This window comes from Chelonia mydas, chromosome 10 (genome assembly GCF_015237465.2).
Source record: "Chelonia mydas isolate rCheMyd1 chromosome 10, rCheMyd1.pri.v2, whole genome shotgun sequence".
In the NCBI taxonomy this organism is placed as follows: Eukaryota; Metazoa; Chordata; order Testudines; family Cheloniidae; genus Chelonia; species Chelonia mydas.
Window position 1 is genome coordinate 61,111,375 of NC_051250.2, and position 26,389 is coordinate 61,137,763.

At 39.6% G+C, this 26,389-nt stretch overlaps 1 protein-coding gene and 1 long non-coding RNA gene across 22 annotated transcripts in view; one reads left to right on the forward strand and one right to left on the reverse strand.

Annotated features, from left to right (window-relative positions):
• Positions 1–17,175, reverse strand: part of LOC122462223 — a 30,056-nt gene extending 12,881 nt beyond the window's left edge. For both annotated transcript variants that reach the window (XR_006284649.1, XR_006284650.1), the window contains exons 1-2: positions 17,074–17,175; positions 8,252–8,388 (exon numbers count right to left, since the gene is read on the reverse strand). This is a non-coding gene — a long non-coding RNA (uncharacterized LOC122462223). The remainder of the gene's footprint in view (positions 1–8,251; positions 8,389–17,073) is intronic.
• MYO5A (myosin VA) overlaps positions 1–26,389 on the forward strand; it is a 205,958-nt gene that overhangs the window by 118,105 nt on the left and 61,464 nt on the right. For all 20 annotated transcript variants that reach the window (XM_037910148.2, XM_043524713.1, XM_043524710.1 and 17 more), the window contains exons 5-13: positions 2,114–2,270; positions 8,138–8,281; positions 9,502–9,583; positions 11,455–11,562; positions 12,145–12,251; positions 15,230–15,495; positions 16,398–16,479; positions 22,654–22,794; positions 23,646–23,771. In XM_037910148.2, coding sequence (XP_037766076.1) covers positions 2,114–2,270; positions 8,138–8,281; positions 9,502–9,583; positions 11,455–11,562; positions 12,145–12,251; positions 15,230–15,495; positions 16,398–16,479; positions 22,654–22,794; positions 23,646–23,771 — 1,213 coding nt within the window. The remainder of the gene's footprint in view (positions 1–2,113; positions 2,271–8,137; positions 8,282–9,501; positions 9,584–11,454; positions 11,563–12,144; positions 12,252–15,229; positions 15,496–16,397; positions 16,480–22,653; positions 22,795–23,645; positions 23,772–26,389) is intronic.

Sequence of the window (26,389 nt, forward strand, 5' to 3'; positions counted from 1 at the left end):
ATTAGTTCATCTCATACCATCCCCTGATAAGCAGAGATACAGTCTCTTCCTCCTATGTATACAGCCACTGGTTACACCTCTGTTTCTGATGGGGGAATGAGGAAAAGAGTGTCTTTCTCCTTCCTTCTCCTGATGCAAACTCTTGATTTTTTGCCACAGGAAGCCCCATAATGCTGCCTCCCTTATTCACCCAGACTGGAGTGGGTGCACTAGATTTTTTGTTCCTTAGAATGGAAGCATCCTAACAGGTTGGTGGCTGCTAAGCGGGTAGGAATAACTAGTCAAACCACATTTCCCTGGCATCTTCTTTGGGGAAATTGCCTTCTGCACTGAAGGAGGATTTGTGAGGATGGGCAACTCTAGCCAGGAGAGAGGCTATTTTTCATTGGATTTGGACAGGTGCAACATCTCAAACAATAGGCCTGTACTACCTGTTATCAGATGTTAAGGTGAGTAGTTACACTTTGTCGTGACTTTTCCCTCTGAGCCTGTCAGCTTAATATGACAATGTTGCTGCATTCATTCATGCTTAACACTTTGATAAGCCAGAGGCTAAGAACACACACACACACACACACAAAGGTTTGTTTTTACCTTGTTAACCTTTTCTTATTTATTTAAATAATTGTGGCTTTAGTTTTGGCTTCTTTTGCCAGGATGTGGCCAACCTGCTTTACCACTAACTGTATTCAATATAAATCAGGCCTTGTCTCTCTCAAAGGTGTGATGAAAATAGTCCTTTTAATATACAACTCTGTGCTGCATGAAATGCACTAGAGCTATGTTCTTATCAGGCGTTTTGGGGATATTTTTGGAGACAGATAAAAGATGGAGAGAAATAACATGGTCTGTTAATTTAGTATGGTATTCACCATGGTTGTTATGGTCTCTGTTTTTTTGTTTTTTTTTTTCACTAAAGTCTCACAAGTATAACCTCAGATCCCCTGCATATTGTCAGACTGCTTAAACAAGAATCATTTTTGATTGTTTTTTAATTAAACTGATAGATGAAATATTCTTTCATGCCATCTCAGCATGCATTCACTGGTGATTTTGGCAGGCAGCTGGAGGCTGTAAATATTCCATCTGAACACATGCGTGCCTGGTCTTTCATTTAGCGTTATTGTACATCCTGATCTGGGGGATTGAGTTTGGGGACTTGGGAGCAAAGAACTCCTGAATTCTAATCCCAGCTCTGTGAATGATTCTCAATACATTCTTGGGCAAATCATCTATCCTTTCTTTCTCAGTTTTCCCATTTGTAAATTAGAGATAATGCTTGCCTAACTTACAGGGATATCTGTCTGAAACCTTATTAGCTATAGTTTGTCCATTATTTTGGAAATATAAAGCTTTGTATAAGTAATATGTACCTTTTATTGTTACAACACTTTAAAAGGTTTGGATCTTTTTAAACAGTGGTTTTCACAGGCAAAGCTACGTGTTTGTTAGATGTGGAGCTTCTCAAACCAGAGGCTATGGGCAAGGCTCGCTTTGGAAGGGAAAAAAATTGGTAACAAATGGAGATTTAAAAAAAATGAGAAGAAATTGCCTTACAACAAAGGGAACCTTTTAGCTCTGGAACTGCTGTTAAATAATCAAGCAAGACTGTTCAAAACACTAATGTCTAGAACAAATGCAGGGAATAGGGTTTCAGGAAGAATTGTTTTATGGTTACATCAGAAGAACAGGAGTTAGGAGACCGTCCTTTTGTTTCTGAATATGCTACTCATTTCCCTATCTGTGAAATGGGGACAGTAATCATTACCCAGCTTTGGTAAAGCACTTTGGGAATCTCAAAAAGAAGGTGCCACAATGTGTTATTGAGATAAACAGGATGAAGATCAAGTTAATTTACAGGGTCAAGTACTTTGAAGGAAATCTAATGTCAGAGCAGACTGAAATGGCCGTGTTGATTCTGAATTCCCATCCTGGCCAAGCACCAGTTAGCCCAACAAGAAGCTAGATCATCAACAGCCTTGTTTTAACCATGTGCATGCACATTATATGTACTGTTACCATATATGGTGAAAGGGTTGTTGCCAAGTTGGATACACAAAACATAGGTCTACTTTAGCAAACTGCTGGTAATTACCATGTTTTTGTGTTTCAGAGATGAACGGAATCAGTCAATCATTGTAAGTGGGGAATCTGGAGCAGGAAAGACAGTCTCTGCCAAGTATGCCATGAGATACTTTGCCACTGTAAGTGGTTCTGCCAGTGAAGCGAATGTTGAAGAGAAAGTACTGGCTTCCAATCCTATCATGGAGGTAAGAGAGCGGATGCACTATCTTATCCTATATGCTTACTTTCTGCTGCTACTATTGGTAGCTGCTACTATTGGTAGCTACTACAAACACTCAGTGAACAGAAATGCAAGTGATTTTTTTAAGGCATTCAAACATAGGAGTGAAGATAAAATGTATAAGGATTGCCATAATATCATTTCTTCTCTCTCTTTCCCAGAAAGGGCTCTAAATTGAGATGTCTTTTTGTGCACTGTTCAGGAGGAGGTGGGGAGGAGAGAGGATGTGACAAATTCAGTACACCAAAGTAGCTATATAACACTGATTTTTCAGACTACTAACCAAATGAATGTGGAGGAGAAAGTGGGGGGATACGTGAAATCCACAGAAGGTTTAACATCCATATTTTTTTTCCATAGAATCTTTAAATGATGCCCTTCCAGTGTGATATAGTGTTATATTCTACTCCATTTTGCTTTACTGGGAAAAGATTTGGTGAATAGCGGAAAAGTTCAGTTTTATAGGATATAACTCTTGTTGGGAAGACAGAGTGAAAAACATCTATCTATACCTGCATGAAACACTGATTCCTGTGATGATAAAATATAATAGAAAAAAATCACTTTGCAATACTTAGATCTTGTTATACTGTTGAGGATAATCCCCTTCCCTGAACCAGTGCCCCACTACTAACTAGGCTGGACTTCAACCCCATGTTCTTTTGGCGCAGAGGCAAGACAGCTGACAATATATTGTGAGACAAACATATAATTTCCCTTTTGCTGCAGGATAACTGTTCTACAGACAGATGTGAGGACAACTTGAAAAACAAGATCTTATGATTTAGCAGAAACAGTTCTTAATGATCATCCTCTCTGTGTTCCCATTTAGCTATATTTCTTATTTTGCCAGCAAAATTGTCCTGTAGTTTCAAATTATAGCTGAAGTATTGGTCAGTAAAGGAACTACAATGAAACATGGGGAAAAAAACAAATATCAGGGGAATTCTTAAGAGAAATAACTGCAGAAAACGTGTACGTGATCTGTATGCCTTAAGAAAGTGGAACTCCATGCTTAGAGCAATTGATGACTCAGTGGATACTTAGTATTCATGTGGTATAGAGTGAAGATGTTGAAGTAGTATGTGTTTTTCAAGCAAATATGATTCCTCATAGGCTCACGGTTAAAATATGCAAAATTACAGAAAAATCACTAACTCTGATGCAAATGATGCCACCTTTTTTTTCTTTTTCCAGTATTTTTTTAAAATAAACTCTTTTTATTCCTTCTTTCCTCCTTGCTCAAGCACTTCTTGACTCCCCAAAAGCACAGATGGCGCTATAACTGCCCTAGCACAACTGTGGCACATGTGGTTTTGATGTATTCTCTCATAAGGTAATTCTGCCTGGTTTGCAGTGCTGTGTGGCATTTCAAAGCAAAGTCTTGTGGCTTAATACCCCTGGGGATACCAACTGCACTCTGTTCCAATTGATTGCTGTTCTTATAATGACTTAAAGAACACAGATTTGCTCTGGGAGTTTTATAATCTGCCTTGATTGAGTCACGCACTGAGGTAGAAATGGAAATGCATTTTGAAATAGAACAGGAAGGAATTAGCCCAGGTTTAATCATTCATAGAGAATGAGAATAATTTTAACCAGTTTCATGCCTCTGGTGCATGTGTGTGTTTGTACCATATTGACAACCTTACTTCAAAGGGTTGAACTATAGGCTAACACAATCCAGGATCTAACCCAACAATGTTTAGGGGTTTCATGAATCTAGGAGAGTAGTGCATGTGGAAAGGGAGCCAACCATGAAGGGGAGTAAGAAATGGCAGCGGAGGTGAGAGACCTCTTGTGGTTTTCACTGTGTACAAGCATTCTGTTTGCACAATTTAGATTGAAATATGAAGAAATTACTAATGGGTCACCTGAGGTATTTCGTTATTTTACTTGGGCTAAAAATTTAAACCAAGCAATCCTCCTCCAAAAAAATAAAATAAAATCAAACTGACCACTAATTAAGTGTGTGATTTAATTTCCAAAGCAATGAAATTTAAAGTGAAGACTAAAATGTGACTCTCCATCTTTAATTATTGTATATAAAAATAAAAATTACAGTGCTTTGTTTTTGACTTTCTAATCTGTAAAGGATAGAGTCAAACCTGTGCAGACTGAAATTTGCCTTACTTTTAAAACTATTACAGTTGGGTGGAGGATGTCTTCTAGACTCCAGGCAACTTCTGAGTTTTTAAATCTATTATGCCATTGCTGAGAATGTGGTTTGGATTTTTTTTTCTTTTTTAATCTGCAGTTGCATTTAAGTAGGATACAGAGTAGCAAAAACAGCATTTTGAATTCTGCGGTTGCAGAACTGGCAAAAAAATTAATTCCTAATTGTATGGTTAATTTGAAACAGGAAAGAAGTCAGCAGTTGCCAAATGAAAAGGTAGTAAATAGGAACAGGAATGCTATTTTATTTTCGTGCTTCTAAACTGGCATTCTAAGCAACAGAGCTTTGGCAACTATAATTATTTATGACAAAATACTTCTGACACTGTCCTTTTTTGCTTTTATTTACTAAGTTATCCATAATGACAGCTGATCAATTAAATAATGTGCATTGCTAGTGACTTTTTAAATGCTTATTATTTTGTAATCAATAACTATAATCCTCTGTAAATATGTAATTATTGACTTTTTAAAATATGTACTATTTATATAACCTGACACAGTTCTGGAAGAGCTATTATCATTCATTTACAATATAAGTAAAACATACAATAAGGTATGGTTGGACAATTTCTAAAACTGACTCTGGTCACTACTATATTTATGGTTCTAATGACTTTTCAAAATTATGTTTTTTTTAAAAATGTCTGGTTTTGAAGTACAAATTTTATACATATAAAACCCTAGGGCATTAGAGTACATGAAAGAGGAATTCATTATTTCTGAGGGATAAGCAGCCACTGCAGAGCAGTAATAGTTTTCTTGATAAAATAATAATAATACATAATTATTCACAAAGCAGCAACACATGTTACAATAGGAGCAATTTTTAATCATTTGAATGCTGATAACCCTAAATGTCAATCACGGCCAGATTTTTAGAATTGTGAAGGTGTGCATTATTTGCTGCTAATATTATTATTTGTATTACTTGTAACCTTTGTGGTAACTGCAAATGCAAATAACCACATAGACATCCATTTGGTCATCTGTGTGTGCTACCGCTATCACTGCATACTCCTTTCTAGAACTCCTAGCTCCTGGTTACTGTGCAGTACACCTGCTCATGCTCAGTGAGTTTTGGTCTGTTGCTTGCAGAGTTCAAAACCTAAAACAGTTCAACAGTTGCTATTTGGTCACAGTTTTTCTTGTTTTCACCACTTCTTATTTCAGCACAAAGCTTCTACAGAGTGGCTGCATGAACCAGAAGAGTAGGACATATCTGTACTGTAGCTTTACGTTCCATAGTTATGATATAGTTGAGTATTATATTGCATCCTGCCATTATTACATACTTTTCATCTTAAATGCAATAAAATTTCAGAAGAATGATATGCTGTCTAAAGGTAATTACTCCATATGATGTTTCTGCACAGACCTTTGCTAAAAGCAGGTGACCCTAGTAATTTCTAAATGGTTAACTGCTGCATAATGAGTAAAGTACTTGGTTCCTATGGGAAAGAAGAAAGTGCTTGCCTCTGTCTCAGCATAATCTGAATTATACATCTCAACGTTCCATTTAGATGAATTGACATTCTATTAAGAATTCCCCTCTTGTCTTACAGCAGTGAAGCTGTTAATTGTAAAAGCAATAAGGTTGTAATAAAAATCAGAAATGGAGTAAGACTATTCTGGACTCAGAACCATCAATAACTTCAGGCCTCCTATGCATGCTGTCTGAGATGGAGTCACACACTGCAAAACACTGTCCTTGTGCCCATCCTTTCCACCTTCTCTCTTCAGGTTATATTATGATATGACTTGAGGTTTTGAGATGGGCAACTATGGACCAGCTATACCTCCCCTACCTCAGGTCCTGAACTAGCAATAAGTGCCACAAGCCACAATCAGCTGTGTGTCATGCCACTAGCTGTTAGCTGATTCACTACTGAATAAGATAGATATCCCTCTGACTATTAGTTTCACTTCCTAAAGAACCTTAATCTTCTCCTTGTAAAAAGAGCCCAGTGATTTTAACTTAGATCATGACAGATTATTATTTTCTTTGCAAAATGACTATTGCTATTACCTTTTGTCTCTTCCAGTAATCACACTTAACCCCATCACCACAAAACAGAATCCAAATACATCTTGGAAACCGTCTGTTACTCCATCATAGCTATCTAAAAATTTCTTAACAGGGTAACAGAAACATGAAAATGCATATGGAGGTGCTTCCATATATCATGACTCAGTGTAGATGCCAGATGATATTACTCTGTTTGTCTTTGTTTGATACACTTCTTTCTGAAGAATTAAAACTGCCCAGCTTGTCTGATCTGACTGTTGATCTATGCAACATTATCTCTCTGTGTGTATAATAGCACTTTACTAGGAGTGACTGCTGTAGTTAAGGTTGAAAATCAGTTTCTTATAAACCTAGTTTTCCACATGCTCATAACTTTCTGAAAAAAGATCACCTGTCAGCTGAGATGATTTTTACACACACACACACACACGTATATCAGCACCCTACCCAAGCACACGCATGACCAGGAGCATCTATAATTTGGATGTATTTCTGAATAAGTAAATGGCTCTTTAAAGCGAGCTCAGGCATTTTCTGAAGACAACCCCAGTGAGGAACTACACCTTTATAAACCAGAGGCCCGATCCTACAAACCTACTTCACATAATTCTCTTTTGCACAAATAGTCCAAGAAGTAGCAGTCTTTGAAGAGTGAAATTGTAATTTGAGGATTTATAAAGATTCATAAAATGTACTATACTATCCAAGAAATAGTGTATGTTTTTTATTAAACCTTTCTTTGATCCTTAGGAGTATTGCATATATTATATTCTGGAATGTGGAACCTATTCCTGCGGTTTGTTCTCTCAGAGTGCTAACTAGTCCTAGTACGTGAAATTCACCCACAAAGTAAATATGCTGTAAGAGCATGTCTGGGGCACTAATTTTTTGGAAGTGTAACTGATTATAGATTATTTATTATGTATTATTAACTATGCAAAATATAGGTTGTTGGCTGGGTCAGAGGATTATTTTAGGCAGAACTGCAGTGATGGCCAAAGTTAGAGATGCTATACATATTGTTTTCACTTATGGTCTTCATAAGCCCTTTAAAAGACTTTGTGATAATGCACATTTTGTAAATTTTAGTCAACTAAAAACATTCCAAATCCTTGGAGGGTTATCAGGATTATTTTTTGAGTTGGAAAATCCAACTGTGAAGGTGAAAGCATTACTGTGTTGGCCAACCCCATATATTAGTAGGGTGACCAGATGAAATGGACAAAATATCGGGATACATGGGGGAAGCAAAAAAAAAACCAAAAAACAAAAGCGGCCGGAGCCGAGTTGCTGAAGCAAAAAACAATATCAGGACAAATGGCATCCCGACCATGCATCAATCGGGACACGGGACAAAGAACTAAAAATTGGGACAGTTCCAATTTTATCAGGATGTCTGGTTACCCTATACATTAGTGTTAATGGAATAGCCCTGCTATAAGTTTTCTATAACCTAGGAAGTTGCTTCTCTAGTAAGACAGAAGAATTCACTATTAAGTTCTTGCTAATTTTGGAGCATGAACTCCATGGAAGTCCATGGAGCATGGAACAGTTGTGAGCCATGTAGGAGAACAGACAGGTAAGAGAATTTCCATGAGCTATTAAACCTGTATGTATTTTTCCCCTAGTCCATCGGAAATGCCAAAACCACAAGGAATGACAACAGTAGCCGTTTTGGGAAGTACATTGAAATTGGTTTTGATAAGAGGTACCGAATCATTGGTGCTAACATGAGAACTTACCTCTTAGAAAAATCAAGAGTGGTATTTCAGGTAATACAATCCTCTTATTGTGTGTGTTTATGTGATTATATCAAAAATCCTACTGCCAGCTAGCGTGAGGCATCTCTCATTTCTAAGGGGCCTCCAGTGTCTTGCAGCTGTAATATAACACCAAGAGAGGAGTGGGAGAGAGCTTTTAGGCATATTAATCAATTATGCTTGTAAATCTATATACATCGCAATAAGAATATACTGTATATCTAAGGGTTAAACATCTTCAACATAATAGCGGACATCAGAGTACGCGTACTACAATATTTTACAGTTGTGTCTCAAAACACAACAAAAACTGCACATGCATGGGGAAAATCTCTGTTGATATTCATAAAGCTGCCACCTTATCCTCTTTTAAATCCCTCCTTTAAAACTGACCTCTGTCATGATACCTACAGATCACTCCCATGTGGCATTGATTACGACAATCTGTGACTTCTGTTTTTCTGCTGAAGTTGTTTGCTTTATTACCTCATCCTCCCAACCCATCCCTGTTCCCTTTGCCTGTTTTTGTCCACCTGTTTTGTCCTGTCTGTCATGCAGACTGTGAGATCCTGGGGATAGAACTGTTATCTTTGTTACATTTCTGTCTAATCCAATGGGGCCTTGATCATTGATTGTGATTCTTAAACTCTGCTGTAATAGAAATAATAAATAACAGTTTACAATAGTGCCACTGCATTGTTTGGGCTATTATTGAAGAACACTGTAGCATTTTGTAAATAATGCTATGGTTCAGCGCAAGAGAAGTCTTTCTTTTGAAGTTCTAAAGCTAAGAGTATCTTAGTTTATAATGATGGTATTGACACAAAAAGTTTGGGCATCATGAGTGCAAATAACTTTCTCTCAGCGTTCCTTTCACTAGAATACTGAAAACTGTGAGGCAATGTTATTTAGTTATCTTACGCAATTGTAAAGTTGTTAAGTATGACCACTTTACACACCCACAAAATGGGATGTCTGTATTTTAATAGTAGTCACAAACCTAAAAATTGAAATCCTGCAGCTTTAATTTTTCTGCATAAATATTGCTGTTGGAAGTGGATTACACAAGAAACAAATGATAGAGGTTGATTTACTTTTTTCATTTTCGTTGTGGCTTTCTTTGAGTTCCTAATTGCTATAGAATATATTAAATCTAGAAGTTCTGTCCTTCTGACAGATATGTCTGTCAGTTGATAAATTCTGAAATGTAATTGCTTCTTTTTTTCTTAAAGGCAGAAGAGGAGAGAAATTATCACATTTTCTACCAGCTCTGTGCCTCTGCAGCATTACCTGAGTTTAAAACACTGCGATTAGGTATGAAATTCACATCCAGTGTACTGTGCAATCAGAATGTACAAAGTATTATCTCTAAGCTGTCCAAGTGATGGGTCTAAAAGAAGAATCACTGTCTTTTAAATTCTTATTAATCCTGAGCTGCTTACAGCTAACAAAAAGAAGTAAATAGACATTTTATTTCTAAAAAAGCAAACTTGCAGATTTATATAGTCCGTGTAAGCTAATACACACTAATGACAAGCATCAGTACAGTACATAGATATGAACCAGCGTGTGGAATATTTTCTCAGGGGCAGTGATGCACCTCCTATCTCTTGACTCATTTAAAACTGACCTAGTCAAGATACAGAACCGTAGCTGTAATAGTCCTGTCTTGGCCCAGGGTTGGGCTAGGTAATCTAATAGGTCTTTTCCTGTAGCTCCATCTCCCCAGAGAATTTTTGAAGTTTTCAGTGTCAACACAAGTGTCTGGAAAGCTTGTACAACACTTTGTGTCCACACTTATGTACTTCTAGTGTTTCGTAAGTGTTAACTAATAACCAATGTGATTGGTCCAGCTCTGAGCAAGTCTTGGGAATGCCTTCACTACACCAGTTCAATTCAAACCATTTCAGTGCTGCTGTAGATGAAAGCACAGGCACTGTAGCTGCTATGGGATAGCCAGTCCCACTGCTTCATCCTACAATGTATTTTCTCCTTCAGTGTACTCAGATTTCCACCCACCACCACTCAGCCGTCAGGCCCAACAGCAGATAAGATGGTTGTTGAGATGGAGAGGTGGATGATTTCTGCTCAGCTGATTTCCTGGTATCTCTCACGAATAATAAGCAGAATGTATAAAATCAAGCAACAGAAGTTTTGTTTGTTTTTTAAAATTAGTTTTATAGCATTAGAAACATATATTTTATAATCATTAATGTTTTAAAACTATTTTATTTTCTCCCCTTTTCCCCTCTCCCTTGTGGGGCACTGAACAACCCCAGAGGGGACAACTGCCGTAAATGTTGCAGGAGGGAACTGATCTGTTCTGGCTAAAGAAGTGATCCAGAGGACCCCTTTCCCAGCCCTTACTAGATGACAAGGGCAAAAACAGGAGAAAGATGGAAACTGTTATTGTCTTTAATATTTTCAAATACACTAAAATCTTTAACAAACTACACACACAGCATCCTTGAGCACAATCGGCTCAAGAAGTTGCAGCGCTCACTGGAGTGGATGCCAGGTGCTATGCCCACAGTCAGTTGGAGGGCTTAGCATAGTGTGAACGCATCAGTCCTCAGACGGAACCAACGACAAACATACTCTGGACTACACCATTGAGCCTAGAAACTAAGGCAATGGAAAAACTACATGCACAATCAATTTTAAAATACATGTGCACCATAACATTAGAACCCTACTGTCAACTGTGCACCTATTCTTGGGTGGCTGGCTGAGACTTGCAGGATAATTGTTTCCATGCACATGTATGTCATGGTCTGAAGACATGCTGTGTAGGAGACATGTTGTGTATGGACTTTTGTGACAATTGATGGGACAGTGAAAGAGTTTATAACACCTTCAACTTTTTTTGACCTTGAGATCAATACAACAGGCTCTGCAGCACTCACTTCCAGAGACTGTGCTGATTAGTATGGACACAGCGAACGTACTGCAGGAGCAAATGGCTTTAGAAACATTTAGATGCAGCATTAAACCTGAAAGAGAGCAGTTCACTAATGCAGATGGTCCAGAGGAGTCAATGATTCAAATATACTGAAATATGGGTTCTGCCATTCAGGTTAAGAAGCTGAAGAGAGCTTTACCTGTTACACAGTTTAACACAGAGATGTTTGCAGTTGTGTGGTTTCTACTTTAGTGTGTGTAAAAATTGTTGTTCTTTCTTGTAGGGAATGCAAATTACTTTCACTATACGAAGCAAGGGGGTAGTCCAGTGATTGACGGCATTGATGATGCTAAGGAAATGGAACACACCAGACAGGCCTGCACTTTGCTAGGTAATTCTGCTATTATGCTGGAGAAGCATGGGCCTAGTTCAGACTTTGGAATCAAAGCTGTTTTTATATAGTCTATATTTTAGTTCATTCTTTCTGTATTGTATTTAAAATAGAGAGAGAGACTTCGATAACCTTTGGGATTTAGATACTTTTAAAGTACAGTATCATCAAAGTTTTAGTGCAGGGAAGAAGAAACATTATTAAAGCAGTAATAAATGCTGGATTTCCATGGCTCATTGTGTAAGATTTTGAGGGTTTTGTAAAACGTTGTCTAAGCAGCAACACAGGCAGTTCATTAAAATATTTAGTAGTTTGCTAAAGTGAATCTTTCTTGCATCTGATTATAATGTCATGTGGTAAAATATAGTAATAGGAGGGCCAAGTGTCATGTTGTAATAGCATTTTCTCTCCAGAACTCTTCACACAACTGGAAGATGAGAAGTGGTGGCAATTTCCCACAAAATCCCAGCTGACTTTATCATTCCTGTTTACAAATATTGGACCCTTCTTTTCATCAGCTGGGACTCTTTTTGGGTTTTTCCTTCACTCTTCACTCAGGGCATTTTATTCATCCTCTTTCAGGGATTAATGATTCCTACCAGATGGGAATTTTTCGAATCCTCGCTGGGCTCCTTCACCTGGGCAACGTGGGGTTTACCTCTCGGGATGCTGACAGCTGCACGATCCCTGTAAGTTGTGAATGAGTTTAAAGGATATAGTGACGCTCTATTGTGACGCTTCTGTGTTTTTTGGTTGGGTGTCTCGTTGGTTTGTAGAGGCCTCCATGCAAAGTAGGGCCAGTACAAAAATAGAAGCAACTTCTTTTTTAGTTCTAGATTGGAATGACTTTTCCTGTTGCTCTTCACAGATGGATTCTGCTCTTCCCTTTCTAGATCCCTGTCAGAGGCTCTCCATATTATTTCTGAGGCTCTCTTGACTCCCTGCTGAATTCACAAATGGTCTTTTCTAGGAAACTCTTCCAGACATGCTAGCTTAGAAGTCCTGAGAGGGTGGGTGAGTGTCTGTGCTCCCACTACAAATGGTCCCGTGATGTGTCAAGGATTTTTGCTGGAATTCTAACTCTAGTTTGATGAGAAATACCAAACTGATCCAAATATCCACAAAGCGAACATTTCACAAAATATGCCATCTTACTGGGCTGTCCAGAGCGGACCATACTATACAGAGGGGGGAGAAGGTTCAGCAAATTAATGGCTCCAGGGTTTTGCTGGTCATTGCTGCAGGAACCTTTCATCTCTTACCATTCTAGAAGCAAGCAGCGAAGTGTCTATATGGTGTACCCTGAGTGTAGCTCCTTTCTCTGGTCATCGAAGATAGTCCCATTTATCTCTCTCCCACAAAGGCTTCCTGCAGGTGACAAACATGTCTCCTGACAGTGGGAAACAAAAAAGGGGCTGATTTGTCTTGCTCTTGTGTGTGTTTTCCTTGGGCTCACAAATTATAGAAGCTTTTTTTCTTATCAGGCCCTGAATTTTTATTAACGAGCCAGGCAGCGTTTATTTTCCTTCTCCTGCTCTCCAAGCTGCAGCAATTCCAGTTTCTCCCTTCCTCGTTTGTGCTTGCTGTCAGTGCTCAAGTGCCCATGCTAGTAGTCTGGGATGTATGACAGCATGTTCTGTGTCAGGGCATAGCTGATGAGTCTACTTGCTTTGACACCACATTCTGAATCGAACTGGTACAGTTTCACAGCAGCCACCAACAGCGCTGACCCCATGGTGTGTCTTTAAATGGGCTCTTCTTGGAAACAGTGCATCAAGTAGTGCTTCTAGGTAGGAAACTTAGGAGGGACACAGGCTACCCCTTCTATGGGCAGTGGCATGACACTTCTGCTAATGTCATTAGAGATCTCTGCCTAGAATTTGGCCCATTATGTCAAAGCAGAACATGAATATTTACCCTTTTGTTAATGTCAGGACTCATGCAGTATTTCTTAGATTTTTGACCCTATTTTAAGTCTCTGAAGAATGAGCAGCAGCACCAGTGACGAAATCAAGCTGCTGAAAGCCTGTCCAAGTAACAAAATCATCTTTGCATTGGCAGAACTGAAAACTTACTATGATGACCGTTGCTGTATTGCAACTAAATTGTACGTTGAACCTTTAAACCTTGAAAAAAGCAGCAAAGGAGCATGTTTATTATTGAGGTACTGAATGACTTTGTTGTGTAAGAGACTATTGTCACTATGATATATGGAGCTTTAAGAACTGTAGTTACTCTGATTACGCCTCCTTTCAGTCTTGACATGTTTTAAGTCGCCGATTTCAGGAAGATGTGCCAGTTGGAAGCAAGTGCGGATGCGGTTTTGGATGTAGATGAATTAAGGACGTAATTAGTCTGGGTGTAGCTTGTAAACAAGGATCTTCCCGTTGTTATAGCTTGGTTATTCTGTTATTATTTTGTCGTCTTGTTGTTCCAATACAGTAAGAATCATTATCGGCAAACTGAAAGACATCCTTAGTTAACTGGAATTTGATGCTGTAAAAGTGTAGTGTGCCACAAACACTTCAAAAAGAAGGAAGGGGCAGGGGCTGAAGGTCGGAAAATAAACCTGAGAAATCATTACGTTATTGGCCTTAAGTGACCAGTTGTCTGTAGGAGAAGAAATCCCTTTGGTCCTATTCAAATCCCTTTGGTCCTGTTTCTTGTCAGCTGACTATTGAGCTACACTGGTGTGATCAGTGAACCTGAAAGTGGTGAGGCTAGGGAAATTTTTTATTAATGGGAAAGATCTGTACTATTATTTGAGATATAAGGTGATGGTTTACTTGGTAATGATTAGGTGTGGGGTTCCCAAGCCCGTGAGCAGCACTTAACTGAGTTGCTGCAATATAGAAATATGGGTGATCAATTCAGTGTTTTATTCTTATGGCAGAAAATCTGACTATCTCAGGTATACAATTCAATGTGAGAGTTAAATGACATCTTTTAACATGCTTGACTGTTTTATATTTCTCCCCAGAATTCAGTGGGGAAAAACCTTTTTTGATGTTTATATCTGAGACCAGGTTTCTAAAGCCCTTCCTTTTTTGCCTCTGCTAATACTTGACTTTTGACTTTGATAGAATTTCATTGATCTCTATATATGAGTTATATATGAGTGTATGAGAATGTTGCCCAGATTACCGCTCCTATATTTTATACTTCTTCCTCCTAAACACACCCACCCCTCCTCTTTTTGATTTCATCCAGTTTATGCAACTGAAGCATGCCCTCTCAGGTACTATATACAAATACTGTCAAATAGGGGTAAATACATATGCGCTGTAAAGATTCTCTGGTTTCTACGTCAAATCAGAGTTTATGATTGTTTTAGCTCAGTAGATAATGACTCCAAAAATTAGTCACCACGTGAAAACTTTTGTAGCTCATTTCTTTGTTCAGGTTGTGAATACTCTGCATGGGGATCAACCCACAAACACGCACTTAGAGGAAATTATGTTGCTATTTCCGTGATTACGCTAATTTACTAAAGTATCTGAGTGCGAGACACAAGTCAGTAAATAGATACAGAGAAAGGAAGAGGTGTGAAAATATAATTGTTGCAGCTGAATTTTAGATTACTTCATAACAGAAAAATCCACTGACATTAAATGTGCGATATTGGTAATATTGTTTTAAAGACCTAAGGAGATTATTTTTATTTTAGCCCAAACATGAACCCCTCACCATCTTCTGTGACCTCATGGGTGTGGAGTACCAAGAGATGTCCCACTGGCTGTGCCATCGGAAGCTTGCTACTGCCTCTGAGACCTACATCAAACCAATTTCCAAACTGCAGGCCATCAATGCCAGGGATGCTCTTGCCAAACATATCTACGCTAAACTCTTTAACTGGATTGTTGATCATGTGAACAAAGCTCTGCATTCTACTGTAAAGCAGCATTCTTTCATTGGCGTATTGGACATTTACGGGTGAGTCTTCTGTGCATAAGTATCGTACTGCAAGAGGGTAGCCTATGAGCTGCTGTCAATTTCTTTAGCACATGTATTGGTGCGTGGTGAAAACCATGAAAAAAATGGTGACTAGTTACTGTGATTAAAAAGTGAGTTATTAGGTGGTGGTTTTGACACACTACCTAGGACCTGTGTCCTGACTTTCAAATTAGGCATTCATAGTTGAATCTTGGACTTTAGCAAGTTTGCCATTGGTAGCTCATTGATGTATCACAATGGGGAAAAATTACAATATATAGATATGCTTGTGCTTAGACTTTCATATTGATCCAAATATTAGTTTAGTCCAAATATTTGGGTTAAAGTTTGTTTGTTTTTAAAACCAACAGTATGTAGAATATGCCATATTCCATTCTGCTTCATATATCTTCCACTGTTCTGCTGATGGTTTAATAAATGGCATCCGGTTCTTCCCCTTTGCATGCATCTGAGTTTGCACTGTTGCTCATCTCCTTTCTGGGCTCTCCTTTAGTCTTTTTTTTTCTTGTTTTTTTGCAGCAGCTGCTGTAGCACTTTTCCCTCTGTTCTGGAGAGTTGAATGTACTTTCTCTTCCAAGGCTGCTCTGTAGATTGGGCACTGTGGACGCAAGGATGGCTAACATGCTCTCCAGGAACCATGAGCATCACCACATTGACACTCCTTTAGCCAGGAGAAAGTGTCTCAGAATTGCTCCTGGCACTGGAGTGTCATTGCCCCATCTGTCCTGTCACTTTGTTGTGTCATGTTTATACTCAGTATAACCGACTGAATGCCACTGATTGTTCTTTGTAAATATGATTAGAGAGATGATTTAAAATTACAGAATCATTTATTACACCTTTACATTGTGGTAGTAACTTTGAATGTCTTGGTTTTGCAGGTTTGAGACATTTGAGATAAACAGCTTTGAACAGTTTTGTATAAACTATGCCAATGAAAAACTGCAGCAACAGTTCAATATGGTAAGTAGGAAATTATTGGCACCTCTTCCCTCCACTTCCCTTCTCCAAAATCTGTTCTACTAATTAGATCCTCAGTGTCTGAGATGAATTCCTTCAAAATAACAACCAGCTGTCTTAGATGTGGGGCTTAGAGTGGAATGGGAGGAGAATCAAGAGCAGTGGTTCCCAACCTTTTCTCTGCCATGGCACACCTTGATATCTTTAATTATTTCGAGGCCCACCAACATATTGTCTCCAAATGAACTCGCCCTCTTATTGCCTCGGTTTAAGCTGTTTACAACCCTTTATTATTCACCATCTGTATAATGCAGTTCGTGATGTTAGAGTCTAACATCATTAACTGTATTGTACAGACTGTGACAAGTATTTTCAGTTGACTCACATATTTTACGTGAACAAGGCCCCAGTTCTGCTCCATCGCCACCCAGACCCTACCAGCTCTGCCTCCCCAGCTCCCCAGCCCCAAGCTCACACCAGTTCTGCCTCACCAGTTCTGTGCCCTCCCAGCTCCTCCATCCCACCAGTTCAGTATCCCCAGCTTCCCCACCTCACACCCAGCTCCCACCCTCCCCCAGTTCAATCCCCCTGCCTCACCTCTGCTTCTCCTGGGGTTCGTCCCTCTCCCAATCCTGGGGGGCTGCAGTGGGGTTCCCAGTCATGTTCCAGGCTGGAGGGGGAAGCTCCAGGGCTCTTCCCCCCGCCCCAGCTGGTAGATGCAGGGGAGGGAGGGACATAGGAGCCAAGGTATTGCTCACTGGAAGGGAGGGGAAGAAGCTCTGATTGGTTGCTTTGCCCCTGGAGGAGGTGGGGTAATGAGACAGACAGCCAATCAGAAGGTGGCTTCCTCCTTCTTTTCCCCCTCCCCCACTCTGCAGAATTCAGATTTGCTATCTTAATCTCGCCTTGGGGAATGGAATGTGATGCATGCATAATATTTGAAAGGGGCCTCATCCCAGAGAGCAAAAGTACAGAAATGGGATCCAGCTCCAACACTAATTAAAATACAAGGGAAGGGTTTTTTTGTTCTCACATGTTGTTTTTCAAAAAATTCCACAGCACACCTGTTCAGGCCTGATGGCACACCGGTTGGGAAACACTGACTAAATAGCAGCTACTCTGGGCGTATTTTAAATTCTTATCATAGTAACAGTTTTAAGACAACATAAGCTTTGCTCTGCAATTAAGATGCTGAGACTGCTTGTTAATAAGAATACTATGCAGATGAGTTTGGAGCCAGTCATATCTGTATATCTTCCAATGCAAACCTCTTCAGTGGTTGCATCGAGCAGGCATTCACTTCTGGAAATCTGCCACTTTAATTTTCTTGGTTTATGGTGTACATTGGCATGATTTTTAAGAGTACTGCCACTTCCGAACATTGATTAGAGTCATCAGGGTGAGAGGAGCCTCTTTATTCTTCCTTCTTCAGAGAGCATTCAATTTTAACAGATAACAACCCTGTATCCTTAGCCAGAGTTATAGTTTGTAATTATGTATTTTATCTGCATAAAGATGAACCGAGTGATTTATGCCAGGTCCTAAATGTCAGCAGCATTGCTAGATTCCATTAGAGTCAAAATGCAAATGTACCTCAACGGTGCTTGTGTTCTGGGAAGCTGGATCCTACGCCATGAGTACATGTCCCAGCCACACATATTACTGAGCACTCGCAAGTGAACTATCTATCAGAAATGAAGTTGAATATTCCCACTTCAAAATGTCCACAATATTATCGTAATGTTGCTGATCCTGTTGCTACAGAGGGTCACAGCTTCCCAAGGTTTTCCTCTATGCCCTGCTTTTAAGGTATTTCAAAGGTTTCTCATCCTTATAGCAAAGATTCTGTCACTGAGGGGGATCCCAAGGAGTCATTCTTGTGACACAGACTACTTTCACCCTTATTCTATTTCCTTCCTTACATGGCAGCAGCAAACCCTGCACTCACATTATGGCTGAGAGAATGGATGGTCTTTTCTGTGGCTGCTGCTGTGCCCCATATTGAGCTCCAAGAGCTTACCAAACCAGTGTTTGTTCCCTGCACCCAGAGGGCCAGAGTTTCTCCTGCATCCAGTTTAGATTGGGGGCCATCACAAATTGGGGGTTGTTCAGAACTGGCTGGGTGATTATGGTCCTCATAGTCAGCTGGGGATACTATAGTACATCACAGTTTGGCTACTCACTCCCTTTCCTAGTATGTCCTCTGCCCTGGGGGCTGTAGGGAATCATAGAATATCAGGGTTGGAAGGGACCTCAGGAGGTCATCTAGTCCAACGCCCTGCTCAAAGCAGGACCAGTCCCCAATTTTTACCCCAGATCCCTAAACGGCCCCCTCAAGGATTGAACTCACAATCCTGGGTTTAGCAGGCCAATGCTTAAATCACTGAGCTATCCCTCGCCACCCCACCCCCCCGCCCCAAAGTTATGGAAAGTGGAATTGGCAACTGCTGTGCAGTTGTATAAGAAAACAGAACTTTATGGAATCAGGAAATCTCATGAAATTAAAAGAAAAATTAAAATGTGGCACTACCAAATGTTTACAAATAGGTTGCCTGGGTATATCAGTATCTTAGCAAATACAGAACTTAACTTTATATCTATAGGTGAGAACATGGCTCAAATTCAACCTGACTACTTCTTCAATAAAGAGGTTTTGCATTTAGCAATCGGCCACAATTTTGTGCTGTTGTGCACCTGCAGTTTGTCATCCTTTTATGGTACTGTGAATCAGTACTCAAGGAAGATCAACGCTGAGCCATCAACAGAATCATATTCTCAAACCTGGCTAGTTCTACCATAACCATCTGCATACTTTGCCTTCTTACATTTTCAGATTTGAAAAATTCATTTATACATTCCTTGAAAGGATTCAGTTCTACCCTCAGGTACTCACATGTATCTCCCATTGGGTAAGTGGGAAATGCATTGGTGTATTTTGGGGCAAAATTGGGTCCAGAAAGGTGAGTAAAATTCAAGTTAAAAGGCATTGTAGAATCAGAAACAAGCCCCAATGTGATTGGAACTTGACACTCAGGTGGTAAATTGAGCTGTTGTTAATAGAGAGATTTTTTCACCAGATGATTGCTAATTCTTTTAAAGTAAAATGATTGTTTTTACATTTAGGGTTTGAATAACAAGTCTGTGTTTCCTCAATAAAACTAGATCATTAGGGTGACCATATTTCCCTATACTGAATATGGGACACCTGGTAAAATTGCTTGTATTCAACTGCAATCAATCAGAACTATGCAGTACAAACGTTCAAATTAACATTAAGTCGACTGAGCCCGTGTTAAAAAGAAATACTGTGTAGTTGGATTCTTTTATTTACCTTCTTATCTTTAAGGCTTTAGGGTTCACATGGGGAGAGGTGACACACACACACACTCCTGTACGCCTCTCTCTCACAGGGGCTGACCGACCGACCCAACCCTCACCCCCCTTGCTCGGTGCTTTCTGCTTTCTATGCCTGGCTGGGCTCCGGGACAGACCAATCTCTCCTGGTACATGACGCCACATCTTCCAGAAGCAACACCTGGAGAGGGGGCATGCAGCATCACATGCCCCCTCTCCCCAGATTTCTGCTAGGGTTCACACCAGAACGTGGCCAGCAGCAGCCTTTTGGCACTATGCAGGAGGGAAAAGATGGGAACTGCTTCCAGTGGCAAGGGGGGTGGGGTGAGGGGTTGACCTGGCCCTTATCTTTGCAGAGCTCATCTCTTTTCCCACCCCCACCCCTCACTCCCCTGTGGCTGGAAGCCTGCAGGGTCAGGGTGAGAACAGGCTGGAAATTGCTTCCACCCCCACCCTCCCCGCCACTCCAGAGCTTAGCTGAGGGGGGCAGAAAGCCTTCCTCATGCTAGCGCTGTGTGGGGCTTCGTCACACGCAGAGCTTGGCTCCTCCTGGCCAACGCCCTGGGCCACAGGGTCTTGGGCTTTCCTGGGCGCCAGAGGCAGTAGGGGAAGGAAGGAGCCTGTTGGTGAGCTGAGCGCTCCGTCCAGGGGCTGGTTCTCCGCACAGCATTGGGAGTGGGACATACTCAGGGGAGGAGGGCAAAGCAGGGAGAGCACAGTGTGAAGGGGAGCACATAAAGGGCTGATGAGTGGGCAGCAGAGGCGACATGTAACCAACTGGCGCCTGTCCGCACACACCAGCCACCGCAGCAAACAGCCAGTGCCAGCTGGAAACGGGATTGGGGGGGTGGGCCCTGCTGTCTGAAAGCCGGCACACAGCAGGGGGCTGCGCTGACGGACCAGCATGGAGAGCGGCCAGCCCCATGTACTGCATCTTCCCCACAACCAGCCTTGCACACCCAACCCAATTATTGGCCAGTGAACCCCTCCACTTACCACTGGTGGGCAAGTAGCTGGTGAGCAGGGATCTGGCCAGTAGCAGGACCCTCCAGTTCTGATGTGGGGGAGACAGAAAACATGGGACAATTTGCCCATTTTTAAGAAAAAGTTGAGACACTTGCAGGAGGACTTAAATACGGGACTGTCCCTTTAAAAACGGGACATCTGGTTACTCTATATAGATCATTCAGTTTCCAGTGAGGAATTATCTTACCATGTAATGTCAGGGTTAAGTGCCTAAAATGTAGCGTAGCTCCCATGATCTGCTTCTAAGGAGTGTCTATATTTAAGGGCATTGTGTAAGGCTTAAGCTAATGAAATAAAAAGGATGAACTACTTTGTCAGGATAGTTTTCTGCTTTCTTACTGGTGTGTGCTGGAGATCTACAATGCACTGATAGACTTCTACACTGAATTAAGAGGGCAGTCAAAGATAACCTTGAGGGTGTTGTGTGTCTTTATCTAGACTAAAATTACATGTCTCTTAAATAGTGTCACAAATGATGATATTTATTAGGGTATATTCAGAATTTGTCTTTTTGTGAGTCAGAGCAATTATATAGAGAGCTGAGCAAATAATGAATTTTTCCATTTGGGGGCCAAACCAAAAAATCCAGGGTGGGGGAGGTTTGATTTTAAACCAAAACACATTTTTTGTCAAATCAACAAACTAAAAAAATTTGTTTATAATCAACTGAAACATTTTTGGGCAATTTCAAAACAAAAAAAATCAGTTTTTTGTTTTGATTTGTCATTTTTGGTGTTTTTTTCTTTAGCTAAATGTGAAAATGTAATGCGGTTTGTAATGAAAAGTTGAAACAAAACATTTCAAAATGGAGTGTTCAAATTTTTCATTTTTTCCCCAAATGAAAGTATTTGTCAAATTCGACTTGAATTTGCAAATAGTTCTGGAGCCCCCAAAATGCATTTTTTGGCAAAATTTCTATTCACCAAAAAAAATTTCACCCAGCTCTAATTATATGTATTACAATTTAGTTGGGATAAAAATATAGTTTAAACTGAGTAAAACAAACGAAAAATTTCCATAAGACTTGTTTATTTTAAAAAGAATGACTGGAGAGTGACCAAAGTTTGCATGTGTAATATTTACTATTGGGATTTTTGTTCTAAAACTTTCACTTTGCTTTCTGTGCACATACTGTTAGGGCTGTGTAATTTTTTTATTATATCTTCTATGAAATAATCACTAAAATAAAACTGTTACATTTTTTAAGTTTGAACATAACACCATTTGAGAACAAATGAACCTCAAAATAGTCTCTCAGTAGAAAACATGCAAAAAATTATTCGGGTTTTTTGTGCGAAATAGGGCAATTTTAATAAAACCGTGAGAATTTGAAAATCTCAAATTTCAAGAATTTCAGCTTTCTTTATGAATATTTTGTGGGACATTAATTTACCTATCAGAACTGCTGTCCCTGTACTTGAGTATCTTATTTGTTTTCAAAGACATCTGGTACAGTGTGGAAGAAGCAAATATATGTGTTTGTATGTATCTCTCTCTCTCTCTCTCACACACACACGCTCGCACGTTCACAGATAGCACTATAATAGATACTTTTTAGGAGTGAGTAAGGAAAAAACCAGGCTTTGCTCTTAAAGAATGTTTTAATTTAGTCTGCATAGGCCAGGAGAAAGTGGTTAATTTGCCTTTCTTCCACTTGTTTATTAAATGGTTTGGCTCAGCTTTAACTTTTATGTCACTGAATGGCTAGGTTTAATGTACCATGAAGAAAACAGGTTAACAGAAGGCAGTGTATTTGGCCTGAATTTTCATTCAGAGATTTTTTTTTTTTCCGCATAGCATGTCTTTAAGCTGGAACAAGAGGAATATATGAAGGAACAAATTCCATGGACCTTGATTGATTTCTATGACAATCAGCCTTGCATTAATCTCATAGAGGCCAAATTGGGCATCTTGGATCTGCTAGATGAGGAATGTAAGGTACGTGTTCAAATGACTTGACTTCTATACTGAAAGATACACTGGTCTCCTGTTTCTGTTATCATTTTGCAGTGCTTATGGGAATAAAGTCACCTACACTTAACGATTGTTTTGATGCTCTGATTTTAAAGTTATCTGGAGCAGTTAAGAAGAGATTTGGCAACAACTGGAGAACAAAAGACAAGCATAATCCGGCCTTTCCTCTAAATCCACATATCTGTAGCTCCCGTCCAGGCTCTAATCATCTCATGTCTTGACTGTTGTGACCCCTCATCATTCTTTTTGTTCTCCACCTGTTGTCTTTTATCATATGCTAAGATTATGAACTGTTTGGAGCAGGGACTCTCTTTTTATTACATGTGTGTACAGTGACTTGGGGCTTCTCCTTGCTGAGTCATTACAAACAACTAATAATAATGGATATGCTCTGACCTGGTAAGCCTGTCTTTAATAAGCTGTCTTGTGTATAATACATGACTTTTTGCTTCCAGATATACTGCACTGAAACACTGTTGATAGAATGTATTTATTTCTACCTTCTCTTTTTTCCTTTTCCCCCGTTCTATTCAGAGTGTCTGTAACTTGGGTAGAGCCTGCTCCCAGAAACATTGCTGAGAGTCGTCCCAGTGGTGCTACCTGCAGTAATAAACAGCACGCTCAGTGATAACTGCTTGTAGCGTCAGACCCATAATTAGTTACTGGCTTTTCATCTTCAGTTTAGCAGAGGGCTTAAGGTTGAAGTAGAATGCAAAGTGTTGTCCCCCATTATCACAGAACCATTTTTCTGGTATTATTCACTTCTAAAAGGTCCACAAGATGGTGCAAATGGTGTTTTACATTCTCTTATGTAGATGCCTAAAGGATCAGATGACTCTTGGGCCCAGAAATTGTATAATACACATTTGAATAAATGTGCACTCTTCGAAAAACCACGTATGTCAAACAAAGCTTTTATCATACAACACTTTGCTGACAAGGTAAGGATTTTTTTTCCTTTGCAATATTTGCACATAACTCTGTGTACAGATCTATATTACTTCTATGTCAAAGTGAGAATTATTTAGGGTGTTCAGTATAAGCCACAATTACCAGCAGTAACTTCTAGCTCTGCATGCAGCACGTCCCTGAAAACCACTTTGTACTTATATAGCCAAGGATGTCAGCGTGCTTGAAGTCTCAGAACACCCCTCCGCGGTGTAGATATTATTATCCCCATCTTTCAGATGGGAAACTAAAGCAGAAAAGAGATGTGACTTGCACAGGGTCACAGAGGAAGTGTATGGCAGAGGTGAGAAGACGAAAAAGCTCTCCCAATTCCTAGTTCCATGCTTTAACTGCAGACCATCCTTCCTCTAAAAGATTACACCGTAATTTGTTTATATACCACAATGTAATATTACAATGCCAGTTCTCCTGTTGTGTATTTCTACTGCATGTTTATGTCGATATCTGCTCAGTTGAACAGTCACCATAACACAACCTCATTCTGCTGTCATTTCAATGTGCTGACAACAAAGAGAGTCAAACACACCCCTCTTCTTGTCACTGGAGCAACATGTGCTTTTTCTTTTTTTTTTCACCTGGTGAGTGAAAGCAGCTGTGTTTAATGACCTGGAAGACAAAGTAGGTCATTGGCATGTATGTTGCTAGACTGGTTCTTACCAGGTGCTTAAATTTACTGAGCAGCCTAGAAAATTAACTAAAAGAAAAATGTTTTTTTGAAAGAAAAATTTGAGTCTTCATGTGAAGGAGTTAAATTCTGAGTTAAAGTGACGCTATATTGAGGAAGGCTGGATGAGGATTTTGCTCTCATACAACCCAAAAGAATTTTCATTTATAATATTTATAGGAGCTATGTGGCTATATTGGTAGTTCAACATGTGCTAAAGAATAACAGCATCATGTCAGAATCAGCAGGATTTGTGGTCTTTACTTGACCTTACTTTGCTTCCTCGCATGTACTTGAATTTATGCCTAGAAAAGGTGAGACTCTGCTTTGCCTCTGTTCTCCACCATGTCCTTGATAATAGCAAATAGTTAAGAGAATGCTTATGCTTGATGCATGAGCCATTTCTCTGCTGGAAATCATGAAAGAGCAAAAAGATAAAGCATTAAACTCTTTACATACTGTAAAATACATTGAGCCTTGCTGTTTAAAATATGCTTTGAACTCTATACTGAATAGTATAGTTTGGGTTGGGGAAGTCCCAGGCTGTGGCAGTCATAAGCACATGTAAGACTGAGGAATTACCAATGTTAAGTCATTTAGTCTTTCATATATGTACAAGTTAACATATACAAACATTTTGGAACAGTGCGGTGGGTGTGGGGGAGAACCATAATATGGGCCTTAGCTGGCAAGGTTTGTAAACTTGGTTGTTCCCTGGAGGAATTCATAGAGCTCTTTGCCTCCCTCTAGTGGTATTTTTTTCAGCTGGGAAGATTCATTTTAATATTACAAAGTTAGGGTGAAATTCAAAATAGGGCTTAAATGGTAGATGGTTTTTGTGTGGGCCCTGTGCACAGAGGTGAAGTTCACCTTAATAAATATTATAGCGACTTGATCAGAGTTTGTTCCATAATGGCTAATGAGCATTGAGAGCATTGTTTTTGTGTAGAGGAATTTGGGGATTTATTTTTGCCACAGCTATGGGAATAGTTTCAATGCCAGTGTGTTACAAAATGGGTATGGCGAAGTTCTCAATGAAGAGAAGAGGACTGTGGGCAGACGCTCCATCCATAGACATGTAGCTTGGAGAGACAAAACCAGTGAAGTTCCTTTTTGAAAGAGGGCATTCATCTCCAACTCTTGATCCCTGTCCTATTAATAGCAAAGTTACTAAAGAGGTCATTCTTTTTCAGTGAACATTTAGACTGCTGCTGATGCAACCCCTGTCTTCCTGGGGTTAGTTTGAGAGAGGCACATAAATAAATATCTCTTACTATCTCTGTATTTTTAAAATACCTATTCTGTGGATTTGGGGCAATTGGTTTTCTTTTCCCCCATTCTTAAGTCAAGTAAGTCATCTCTGTTCAGTTTTAGTTTGAGGCCTGTGGCCTTTCTTTGAGTCCAAGAGAGTCAATCTTCCTGCGATAGAAGAATGAATTAAGAAGTGGGGATCATTATCATTTATAGAGTCTGTTGTCCTTTGAATACATACCTTCAATTACTTTTGAAGACAGCTGCCTATTTCAATGCAGATGAAGATCTTTGTGCAGCTGACTGTAGCAGTGTGACCAGTTTTACCTATCTCATGAGATGGGTTATCTGTTTCTCAGTGAGGTCTGGCTTTTATCTAATTTTACAGCTATGTTAACTGAAGCACAAGGAGGTGAAGTGGCTCAGCCCAGATTCTGGCTCTTAGCCTGTATAACCGCTCAATCACACTGTCTCAGCAAAGGCATCTCTGTACATGTGCACTTTGTCTTGTTTAATACAATTACAGCAGTTATGCATATGTTATGGTTTAAAGTTCCATTTTTTATTAGAAAGTAACCTTTCTTACAAGCAGTGTTTGTCATGCAAGCATTTATTCAGTGACTGGTATTTTAAACAACATTAATAGTAAACTTTTTAATTTCACAGGTTACAGCT